The 12368-nt window shown below is 42.4% G+C and overlaps 1 protein-coding gene across 2 annotated transcripts in view; it reads left to right on the top strand.

Annotated features, from left to right (window-relative positions):
• The window catches only part of MANBA (mannosidase beta), a 60056-nt gene extending 47688 nt beyond the window's left edge, over positions 1-12368 (top strand). For both annotated transcript variants that reach the window (XM_074905513.1, XM_074905514.1), the window contains exons 15-17: positions 1790-1932; positions 3700-3957; positions 11765-12368. In XM_074905513.1, coding sequence (XP_074761614.1) covers positions 1790-1932; positions 3700-3957; positions 11765-11989 — 626 coding nt within the window. In that variant the 3' untranslated portion in view covers positions 11990-12368. The remainder of the gene's footprint in view (positions 1-1789; positions 1933-3699; positions 3958-11764) is intronic.

The following is a 12368-nucleotide window of genomic DNA, read 5'->3' on the forward strand; positions in this document are numbered from 1 at the left end:
CAAAGCCTGAGGTTATAGGCTTAGTGCCCATTTCTCATACAAGGTCCATTGCTTTTACTTTTTAGATCAGATGCTTCCCCGCAGTTTACTCTGTTTTGGATAATCCATCCCCAATCCAAATCTCTCATCTTCTCAAGTTTTATGGCCCTGAAAAGTTGCTAGTACTCCCTGGTTTTGGCAGAATTCTTCTTTAGATCACCAACTTTTCCGCCAAGAATTGTCCTTGGAATGCAAGAATGTGGCTTCATTCATACACTGAACAGCACCAATATGCTGACTATGTTCATCAGTTTATCAACAGTCTGTTCTGAAGAAACTCAGCAGCCTCTCCTGAGGTTTTCTTTCAGGCTTCATCTCTTCAGTTTGCTTCAGTGCTATTACTTGAATGCTGGTTGTATTTTGTTGACAAGTCTGATATCATAGCACAGTTGACTCTTGTATCGGTTTTCCAGGCAGGTATGAGCTCTTCTTGTCCGTTCTCTAAGCTAGGTGGTTGTGAGCTTGCTGAAAAGAAGATGATGTGCAAGGTGCTAAGCTGGAGCTAATGCACTTTGCTCTCTACAAAGTTCATTCATGTCTATGTGGAGACCAGGCAGAACATGTTCAGGTCTGCCTGTGAAAGCCACAAATACACTCTTTAAAGGCTACATCACTGTGGATGAAGTCCTTAATTATGAAATATTTGGAAGTGCTAAGAGCTTTGTACAAGTACCAAAACACAGGTAATTAGTTACAACCAAAACATATTACTGGAAGTATTTTTCAGCATCCCTGAACTTGAAACTTGTATAAAACAAAGAGTCAGGAACAAGAATGAAACCAATATCTAACTTTCTTTCCTTATGAGATGATGCAGCTGACTTGCTACTTCTTTTTAATGCCATTTCAATGACTAGAAAATGGTTGAGCAAAGACAACTAAAATGCTGACAGTGGGTGCTAGATAAAAAATGAAGAGAAAGAAATGGAAGCAGCTTCTCTTTCAGAATGGTTTTGTGGCAGTGCTGCATCTGGAAAAATTGTATTTTTTGGAGAGGACACAATGTTTGATGACTTTTCCAGTTTATTCATGGCAGACTATGAAAGTATTAAAAGTAATGACCTATAGCTTTCCATCAAATAGGCAAAGTTAAACCATTTGGCATATGTCTACATCACGTGTCTACAAATCCCATACATTAAGTGTTGTCTCTACATCTTGGCAAATTAATTTTGCCTAACTCAGGGCTGTCTTTGGATTGAGAATGTGGTTTTTTGTCTTCATTGATATTGATGTTCCTCTAAGGAAGAACTGAAAGAGAAGGATTGAAAAAAGGGGAAGAGCGTGCTTTGTATAAGCATCAAAAGTCAGACTCTGATCTCTTTACAGTGGTGGTAGTTTGTGGCAGTGCCACCAACACCCACGTGTTTGTCTGGATTCTCAACAACATAGATGCTCCAGCTGCTTGCTGAGTATGTAGTACGCTCTGTCAGTTTTGTTAATGTCACTTGTGTTTAAGGCTTTTTAAAAATTGAATAACAACATAGCAATGATAGGACCAATGCTTTAAAAAATGTCACCTTTTGGTGAAGCTCAAAAAAACGCTTGAAGGAGCAGTAGACCATTTCCGGAGCAGAGCCTTGGCTGAAAGAAAACAAAGAGTAACTTCAGTCATTCTCTGCACCTGATAGAGGTGAAAAAGGGTGGAGGGGGATATTGCCATAGCAGGACCACAGAGCACAGGAAGGGATTATGTGCTGAGGCAATCTTGGATTCAGTCTGAATCTTTCTCCCTTTTAACCCTTTTCAGAGTATGGTGGCAAGTGGAAACTGCTCCATTATTTCGCCCAGAACTTCTTTGCACCACTGCTGCCTGTGGCCTATGAAGACAAAGGTGTGTTGTACATTTATGGTGTCTCAGATCTTCATGCAGACCACAAGCTGACTTTGAGGGTAAGTGACACCTCTCTCACCACCCTTATGTTCGTCTCGCAAAAATGTGAGAAGCTGAATGAGCACATCTTTGTATAGACAACCTTCAGCAAGTCCATGCTCATACACAATAAGGTGCAATTCTTTAATCTTGGGGCAACACTGTCCTTTATCATAGTGGTGTGTACTACTTCACAGAACAAGGAATTAATTGCCTTTCTTATAGCCTGTAGATAGAGGCCTGAAATTAAGTGTTCTGTTGAAATCTTAAAGGGGTTGATGGTTAAATAGAATAAAGTGTGAAAAATGGTACCTCACTACTTAACAAAACGGTTCCCTGGGTGTTAGAGGTAGATTAACTGACTAAGTGGGGGGAAAAAATATGATTGTACCATTGCTTGCCAGTACTCAAACTACACTGCTTTGGGAAAAAGAACGAGATTATTTTCTGAAATGTCAACAGAACATTTAGGTGTACTTTAATTGCAAGGTCACCTATGTAATATCACCTTTTTACACTTGATGCCTTAACCATTTTCTGATAATGCTATAGAAACTGTTAGGATTTCTTAAGCAGTATTTGAGCTGCTGAGTTGAGCTGCTGTCCTGTAGAACACAGTCTTGCTTTTCAATTTGTTACATTTTGTGCTGTTAATCATATGGCAACCAGACCTGAAATGAATTTAGGGGACATTTTGCACTATAAGATATAATTCCTGACATAAAGGATGTTCTGTGTGAAAAGGCTGGAAAAATAGACTTGGAGACCTGGAATGACTCACTAGTCATTTTGAAACTAGTAGCATGAGTATGTCAATTCCTAGTTTACTGCTCTGTCTGGTGGGGTGCCATGAATTTTCAGATTTATGAGGTTATTTATAGTGATATATAGTACAGAAAATGGTTTCAGTTTCTGGATGGTCAGCTCGTAGAGTAGAACTGCACTTAATGAAATTGTTTCTTTCTGATCTGAGTTATTTTAACAGGTTTAAATTCAGATTTTCTGATAATGTGAGATAAGCATTGACAGTAGGGTGCTTCCGATGAATACTGTATTTTGCACTTCAAGAAAATTTGGAATTTAAAACTTTTGAAAGGAGTTAAGATCTGTTCCTGACTGCAGACCCCCATTAAGGTCAAAAATAACCTAAATTGTATGAAGTGATAAAATGCTGCAATTGTCATTAAGTACCTATCTTCCAAGTTACACGCTTTTTTTTTTTTTTTTTCCCTTAAAACGTAGGGGGTGCATTCATAATGCATGCATGATCTCTGGGAATGTATATTTTACTGTATTAATATAATTTCCATAATCCCTTTCAAGATGATGCAGCTTGCTTCTGTTTAATAGTGATTGTGCAGAAACTCTAGATTACCCAGCTGGGTTATATCAGATAACACTAAGAAATAGCAAGAAAGCCCTTTGTTTGACTTTCTTAATCAGGAAGGGGAGGAAAAAGAGTCAACAAATTAGTCATTTACTAATTCTGTTTCCCAGCACTCCCTTGGTGGGAATTGGCAACCCCCTCCTCTCAAGGAGCCTGGAGAAAACAAAAAGCCTTGCAGATCAAGAACAACAACAGATCCAGACTGTTTGAAATAGACTTCTTGTTAGGTGTATATAATCAATTGTTTAAATCTTTGTGGAGTTTCTTGCTAGGTAGAAATCAGCTGGTACTGTCAGGAGAACATGTCTTGCAATGAGCAATCCAAAACCTAGGATGCTGGGATGTTTTCACAATGTAACTTTTCTTCTAAGCTTTGTGCTCTCTCAATATGCTTTGATAGGTCGTTGTGCACAGCTGGAGTTCTTTGGAGCCAGTATGCACCCTTGCCAAAGAAGGTGTGACTGTCAAAGCACAAAGTGCTGTCCCCATCTACAAGGAGTCCATAGATGACTTGCTGGAAAGATGCAGAAATTGTACCAGGAAAAGCTGCGTTATTACTTTCTGTCTTGTGGGAGAAGGTGGGCTCCAGAGTCCTACGAACCATCACTTCCTTTCATCGCTAAAGGATGCTGTAGGATTAGAAAAGAGCCATTTTAGTGTAAGCATCAGTCATGCTAAATTACTGTATTTGGTCTTGCTAATCTTACTGTTTTGAGTTATTTGCCTGCTATTGCAGTGTCTGATTCCACATAATGTTCTTTCTCTGTGGGTGTTGCAATTCTAGCTTCCCTGCAGAGTTCAAAATCAGACTTTTTTTTTTTTTTTCTGCGTCATTATATCTGTATCTAAATAATACTGGTGGGGTTTTATTGGTGGGATTTCTTTTGTGTTTTGTTTTAAATAATGAAGTTTCCGTTTCATTTGTTTTGACTGTCTTTCACCTGACTGCTGCAGCATTGCTCCTTTCATTCTTTTTGTCCCTAGATAGCGAATAGCATCATGGCAAGTGTTTTGGCTTGCAGACAGTACTGTATGTCAGTACTGGGTGATGCTAGTTCAGCTGAGTGAGGAGTGCATTATTGTCAGCAGTATTTCCTCTTGAAGTGCTCAAACTCTCAGATCAGTGTATCATTGCTAACATGCAATACTGCATGCTCCTTTCCTCCTCCTGCAAATCCCTGCCCTCCAGCTAAGGGTTCTGATTTGCATAATAGTGATTATTTCTTAATAACTGGCAAGTGTGTCAGTCTTCTAAACAGGCACAAAAAGCATCAGTTTTTTATAACACTCTGGGGAAGGTTGAACTCGGCTAGCAGCCAGATGCCACGTGGCCAGCCATTGACCTCTCCCTCCCCCCTCTGGTAAGATAGGGGAGGGACAAAAAGAAGATAATTCATAGGTTGAATAAAAAGAAAGAATTTACTAAATATAACAAGAGAACAAGAGAAACAATAATGAGTTCAAAAAGAAAACGGGTAAAATGCAACAGTGGCTTACTGAATGCAGCGACTGCCCCCCCCCCCCCCCCCAGCAATAATTAACGACCGAGGAGCAGACGGCACGTGTGTGATCGAGCAAGCCTGAGCAAGAGCCACACCCTGACCTGGGCATGACATCACATGGTATGAAATACTCCAATGAAAATTAACTCCATCCTGGTTGAAACCAGGACAGTCTCCACCCCTTATTCCATACCATTGACGTTATGATCAGGTTTCCAAATACATCTTAAGGAATCACCACCCCTTCTTTTTTTTTTTTTTTTCAGGTCTCACAGATATCATTCCCTTAGTCTATGGTCCATCCTTCCACAATGTTTGCTGAGTTCATTTGGTCCATGACTTTGGGTTCCATCTGTTATGACAGTCTATAAGGCTGAGGAATGAGGCAGAGTTGGCTCAGTTGGCAGAGCAGGAGGCCTTGGATGTGGCATGGGCACTAAATGCAATAACAGGGTTATTTGACAGTCCAGTTCATTGGCTATTCTCACCTAAAATCAAATCTCCCTGAGGCACGCATCGGACCTTTCTGTCCTTCTGCATCACCCACCAAGTGCACCCAGGTCACACATGGGTTTAACTTTACCCAGTGCAGGAGTAACCCAGATGGCCTTCCCTAACATATTCTGAATGCGCACTACGGGGGCTCTATCCCCATCCATGGTATGTAGGAAGTTTGATTGAGTAGGGCCCATGTGCTTGACAGATCCTCTGGTATTGACTAACCAGGTGGCTTTTGCTAAATGCACATCCCAGTGTGTGAAAGTTCCACCACCCACTGCTCTCAGTAACCCATTGTATTGCTCAATTTCCCCAGAGGCAGGTGCATGTTAGGGAATGTGATATATCCACTCAATGCCATGTTCTTTGGCCCAGGTGTCTATGAGGTTGTTTCAGAAATGTGTCCCATTATCTGACACAGTTCTTTCTGGCATGCCATGCCACCATAAGACTTTCTCTTCAAAGCCTAAATTGGTGTTCTGGGCAGTGGCATGGGACACAGCATGAGTTTCCAGCCAACCAGTGACTGCTTCTACCATTGCAAGCACATAGTGTTTGCCTTGCCGAGTTTGTTGGGGGCGTGATATAATCAATCTGCCAGGCCTCCCCATATTTATACTTTGACCATTGTCCTCCATACCAAATGGGTTTTAACAGTTTGGCTTGCTTGACCGTAGCATGTCTTACATTAATGGATTACCTGTGCAATAATATCCATGGTTAAGTCCACCCCTCAGTTGCGAGCCCATCTATATGTTGCATCTCTTCCCTGATGGCCTGAGGAGCCATGGTCCCAGCGAGCCAGAAATTGTTCACCCTTACGTTGCCAGTCCAGATCTACTTGAGACACCTTAATCTTGGTATCCTGATCCTCCTGTTAGTTGTTCTGATGTTCTTCAGTGGCCCAGCTCTTGGGTACATGAGCGTCTACATGGCGTACTTTCACAACCAGATTCTCTACTCGAGCAGCAATATCTTGCCGTAATTCAGCAACCCAGATGGGTTTGCGTCTCTGCTGCCAGTTGCTCCGTTTGCACTGCTGTAACCACCCCCACAGCGTGTTTGCCACCATCCAGTGAGTCAGTATAGTGGTAGAGCACTGGCCACTTTTCTTGCTCAGCGATATCCAAGGCAAACTGGATGGCTTTCACCTCTGGGAACTGACTTGATTTACCATCTTCTTCAGCAGCTTCAGAAATCCATTATGTGGGGCTCCATACAGTTGCTTTACACCTTCGATGTCTTCACATAATGTGACAGGACCCGTCAGTAAACAGGGCATATCACTTCTCATTATCTGGTAGCTCAGTATATGGTGGGGCTTCTTCATCACATGCTACCTCTTCCTCTGGTGCCATGCCAAAAATCTTTGCTTTCTGGCCAATTTGTGATCACTTCCAATGTTCCCGGGCGGCTGGGGCTCCCTGTTCGAGCCCGTTGTGTGATTAATGTGACCCATTTACTCCACATGGCATCAGTTGCATGGTGTGTAGAGGGGACACTCCCTTTGAACATCCAGCCCAGCAGTGGCAGTCAGGGAGCCAGGAGGAGCTGTGCTTCAGTCCCCATCACCTCTGAAGGAGCTTGGACCCCTTCATATGCTGCCAGTATCTCCTTTTCAGTTGGAGTGTAGCAGTCTTCTGATCCTCTGTATCCCTGGCTCCAAAACCCCAGAGGTTGACCCCAAGTCTCCCCTGGTGCTCTCTGCCAGACACTCCAGGTAGGGCCATTCTTCCCGGCTGCAGTGTAGAGCACATTTTTAACATCTTGCCCTGTCTGAACTGGCCCAAGGGCTACTGCATGAACTATTTCCTGCTTAATTTGTTCAAAAGCTTGTTGCTGCTCTGGGCCTCATACAAAATCATTCTTTTTCCGAGTCACTTGATAGAGAGGGCTTACAATCTGACTGTAATTTGGAATGTGCGGTCTCCAGAAACTCACAACACCCAAGAAAGCTTGCCTTTCCTTTCTGTTAGCTGGTGGGGACATAGCTGTTATTTTATTAATTACCCCCATTGGAATCTGACAACGTCCATCTTGCCATTTTACTCCTAAAAACTGGATCTCTTGTGCAGGTCCCTTGACTTTACTACGCTTTATGGCAAAACTGGCTCTCAGAAGGATTTGGATTATTTTCTCCCCTTTCTCAAAAACTACTTCTGCTGTATTACCCCATATAATGATGTCATCAATGTACTGTAAATGTTCTGGGGCTTCATTTTGTTCCAGTGCAGCATGGATCAATCCATGGCAAATGGTGGGGCTGTGTTTCCACCCCTGGGGCAGCTGATTCCAGGTGTACTGGACACCCCTCCAGGTAAAAGCAAACTGTGGCCTGCATTCTGCTGCCAGAGGGATGGAGAAAAATGCGTTGGCAATATCAGTCGTGGCGTACCACTTGGTTGCCTTTGACTGTAGTTCATCTTGCAGTTCCAACATGTCTGGAATAGCAGCACTCAGTGGTGGTGTGACTTCATTCAGGCCACAATAGCCCACTGTCAATCTCCACTCTCCATTAGACTTTCACGCTGGCCGTATGGGGCTGTTAAAAGGGGAGCGTGTCTTGCTGATGACTCCTTGGTTCTGTAGCGGATGAATCAGTTTACGGATAGGGATTACAAAATCTCGGTTGGTGCAGTATTGCCGTCGGTGCACGGTTGTAGTGGCAGTTGGCACCCATTGTTCTTCAACCCTCAGAAATCCCACAACAGAAGGATCCTCTGATAGACCAGGCAACACAGACAACTATTTAATTCCTTCCATTTCCAAGGCAGCTATACCAAGACCCCACCAATACCCTTTTGGGTCCTTAAAATACCCTGTTCTGAGATAATCTATGCCAAGAATGCATGGAGCATCTGGGCCAGTCACAATGGAGTGTTTTTCTCACTCTTTTTCACTTAGGCTCACCTCGGCCTCCAATACAGTCAGCTGTTGAGACCCCCCTGTCACTCCTGAAGTACAAACTGCTCCTTTAAAATTTGATGGCATTAGTGTGCGTTGCGCACCAGTGTCCACTAGAGCCTTATACTGCTGGGGGTCAGGTGTGCCCGGCCACACAGTCCAGTAAACTCTGTTGTCCCTGTCCTCTGCCTGGCTGGAGGCAGGGCCCTTCTAATGTTGGTCATAATACTTGCTAACGACAAGTGGGTTAGTGTGGTGTGCAAGGGGTTTCAGCCTCATCTTGATTACTGGAAACTGGAGCAGCATTTCTCCTGAAAGGATGACATTCTGTACTTGTTCTTCCTTCCAGCTCACATACCCACTTTTCTAGGAGGTAGGTAGGTTTTCCATCCCATTTCTTCATGTCTTCTCCACAGCTTCCCCCGTGGTGTGTACCAGTTCTCTCAAGTAGAGAAACGATTGCTCCTAATAGCTAAGATTCTGGTCTGTGCAGGTGGGGAGTAGGACATGTTCTCCCTAAGTTGCTGGACATCTTGAGATAATTGTTTCACAGCCACGATGATGGGGGGAGAGACACTTTCTTCATATTGTCATGGTCAGCAAACCAGTTCATCCACTGTTGGTCCCTCTTCATCTCTCCAGTCCATTAGTGCTAATGCACTGCCATATGATGAGGGAGTGCTCTGTGCAAAAGTCCTCCACATGGGCTGGGTGCATCGGACTTCATCTGGGTCTGTGTGTAGCTGCGCATTATCTGGGTCACAGTAAACTACCTCCCACACAGCTAGCTCCCTCAAGTATTGAATGCCTCTTTCCATAGTGGTCCACTTACTTGGTCGACATGTCAGGTTGTCCTTGAAGGGATACCTCTCCCTCACACTTGACAGAAGTCGCTTCCAGTGACTGAGATTTTGTGTCTCCTTTCCAATAGCTTTGTCAATGCCCCCTTCCCTAGACAGGGATCCCAGATGCCTTGCCTCCCTGCCCTCTAGTTCCATGCCACTGGCCCTGATATCCCAGCACTGCAGCAACCAGGTAACAAGTTGCTCAGCTGGCTGGTGGCTGTAATCTTTTCTTATGTCTTGCAACTCACTCAAGGACAAGGATTGGGTGACTATCACTGGTTCTGCCTCCTTCTGTTCTTGCGATGGGTCTGGTTCATCATTACCCTGTACACTGTGAGAGGATTTTCTTGTGTATTTCTTCTTCTGGATGGGAGCAACTGACACTGCCGTGGGTTGGTTCTCTGGTTCAGCTGCAGTGCCTGTCCTCGGGCTTGTAGGGGCTGCAGTCTCTGTTATTTGGTTAATCTTAAATAGTAGCTTAACCATAAACAAAACCTGAACCACATTCAGGAACACACTAGCTCCTAACAGCACGGTAACCATGTATAGATCAACATTCCACAGATATCTGAACCCCCCAAATTTCTCAAACACAGCTGTAAATAGCCCCAGAACTGATGACAGCACGCTATCATAGATTGGTATCACATAGTTAACCCCAGTCTGAGGGAAGGTGAGCAACAGCATGGGAAACAGGTATTGTATATGAGGTGATAAGATCTTAAGGAGCCAAACAATCTACATTTTACCCATTTTTGGGTTTTGTTGGGTTTTTTTTTTGTTATCTCAGACAAAAAGAAAAGCCCCAAGTTGGGTGCCAAAAACTGTGGAGGTTTGAACTCAGCTGGCAGCCAGACCTCCCCCTCCCCTCTCTGGTAAGATAGGGGAGGGACAAAAGAAGAGAATTCATGGGTTGAATAAAAGAAAGAATTTACTAAATATAACAAGAGAACAAGAGTAACAATAGAGCTCAAAAAGAAAAGGTGTAAAATGCAACAGTGGCTTAACTACCAATGAGCCCAGGTGCAGGGAGTCTTAGGGAGAGCCACACCCTGACCTGGGCATGACATCACATGGTATGAAATACTCCAATGAAAATTAACTCCATCTTGGTCAAAAGCAGGACACACTCTAATTTAGTCCATTTGCTGCTTTACCCTAGATTTCTTCCACTCCTAGCAAGCAAGCTCTCTATATAGAGAGCAAGCATGGTGTCTGTGTGTGTGTGTGTACACACGCATTTTGTTAAGCCTCACTTCTTAGCAGGTAAATCTTAATGCAAAATTCTTAATCAGCAGATTGGCAGGATGGGGGACCTGTGTGTTCTCACATTTGGCTTCCAAACTGCAGCTTTGCTCTTTCAAGCTAAACTAAACAAGGGGAAGTAGAGATCTTTAATCTTTTTTAATCTGGACCAGCATAATTGCTTTACAAATAGAAAATGGGCCAGATTTTCCCTTCTTATCTCTTTCACGGCATCATGGTCTGCCTCCTGAGTATATAAAGGAAAGAAATCAGCCTGTTTTTATTTTTTTCAGCTGATGGCACAATCTGGAGTCTGAGTCATGCTGGTTTTTTTTGTGGATGACATCATCAATAAGAAAAGCTCTGCAACTGGAGCCTCGTTGGGAAATTTCACTCCTTTTTCCCATGGCTGTGGTGTCTCTGCAGTGCTAACTAATAAGAATAGCTAGCAAGCATAAGTGCAACGTGGTTATTTTAAGAAAGTATGCAGCTGTGATTTAAGAAATTATTCTGTTTTGTGAGAAGCTGGTGCTTCTATACATAGTTACTAATAAGCTAATTTAGACTTTCAAATACAAATGCATAGCACTACTCCAAGTGCTACTCTTCATAGCATTGCTTTTAAAAAACATGAAGACTTTAGTGTTTCTTCAGAAAACACAACAAAGGATTTGTGCTTTTTCTTAAAAATGAATAGCATCTTTCTTGTAAGTGGGGACATGTTTACTGCACTTAACATAATTTGTCTGCTTTTTATACATAGTTAATTGGTATTTGAAAATGATGTAGCATATTTCATGATGGTGGATGGGGAGTGCTGCATGAAAATGCATCCTGGTTGTGCTTTTAAGCCCCTCTGAGATTAACTACTGATAGAACTTAATATAAAACATTATACCTTGTCCTAATACTTCACAACATAGCTGTCTTCTAAATGTAGTGTAAGGACTTCAGTGCCATGTTCCACTGAGATGAGATGACCTCCTGTGTTACTGTGATTTTTACCATCTTTGCTTCTGTGTATTTCTATTACTGATTTAATTGGAAAGGCTAGCTACATTAGTAGCTGTGAATTTATAGGTTGAGTGAAGTATGTTGGTGAAAGGACAAATCTCTTTCACTGAAGTAAGTATAGGATATCACTACTAGGTACAAGTCAGATTACCATTTATTCGCTTATTTTCAGAAGAAGATGGTAAGAGTGATAACACTTCATGGCATTTTCCCACAATCTGTAGTATTCTGTAGGAGAGCTGTTTGGAGTTTTTGCATGATTCTTACAAATGAATCCTGCTGGTTTGACCTTTTGTTCCAGAAGATGTTTCCAGAAGAGAATAGTAATTATGATCAAAAGTGGTTGTTCAGTCTCTTTTACTGACATTAAGGTCCTTCCCAGTTTGTGTGTAAGTGGGTTCTTCTTTAAAAGGTATATAATTTTATTTATTTATTTATTTATTTATTTCTCTTCCAGGCGTCTGTATCCCAACAAGATGACATTTATATATTTGTTCTTCACACCACTGCAATTGCTCCTTTTGTTTCTCTGGATGTAGGGAGTATAAAAGGCAGATTTAGTGATAATGGTTTCCTCATGACTGAACAGAAGAAAGTGGTTGTGTTTTATCCTTGGGAACCTACCTGTGTTGAAGAACTTGAAAAGTCACTAACCTTGACCTCTCTGGTGGACGTTGTCTGAGGATACTTCATTTCCTTCTAGATAAGGAGCGAAACAGGAGGAGGAAAAAAAATGAGAAGAATTTGACTAAAGTTAAAGTGATGTACAAATTGAGCTGCCTATCTATTCCTGTCATGTGTGCATTTAAACTGCTGGTTCAATGTAAAGATACTAACAGCAAAGCTTGCATATAATTTATGTGGTGTATTGAAAGTAAGACTTTCTCAGATAACAGGAAAAATATATCCCATGTGTAAAATGGGTGAGTCAGTGCAAGAGAGCTAGTCCGAGTTCTTCAGTTCACATGAGATTGGAGTTGTGAATTCATCCTAACTCTGAGGGAGCACAAACATGCACCTCTGGACTATGGTTGTAAAAATCCATATTTTTTCCAGTTTCA

The sequence above is a fragment of the Athene noctua genome, chromosome 4 (assembly GCF_965140245.1).
Source record: "Athene noctua chromosome 4, bAthNoc1.hap1.1, whole genome shotgun sequence".
NCBI lineage: Eukaryota > Metazoa > Chordata > Aves > Strigiformes > Strigidae > Athene > Athene noctua.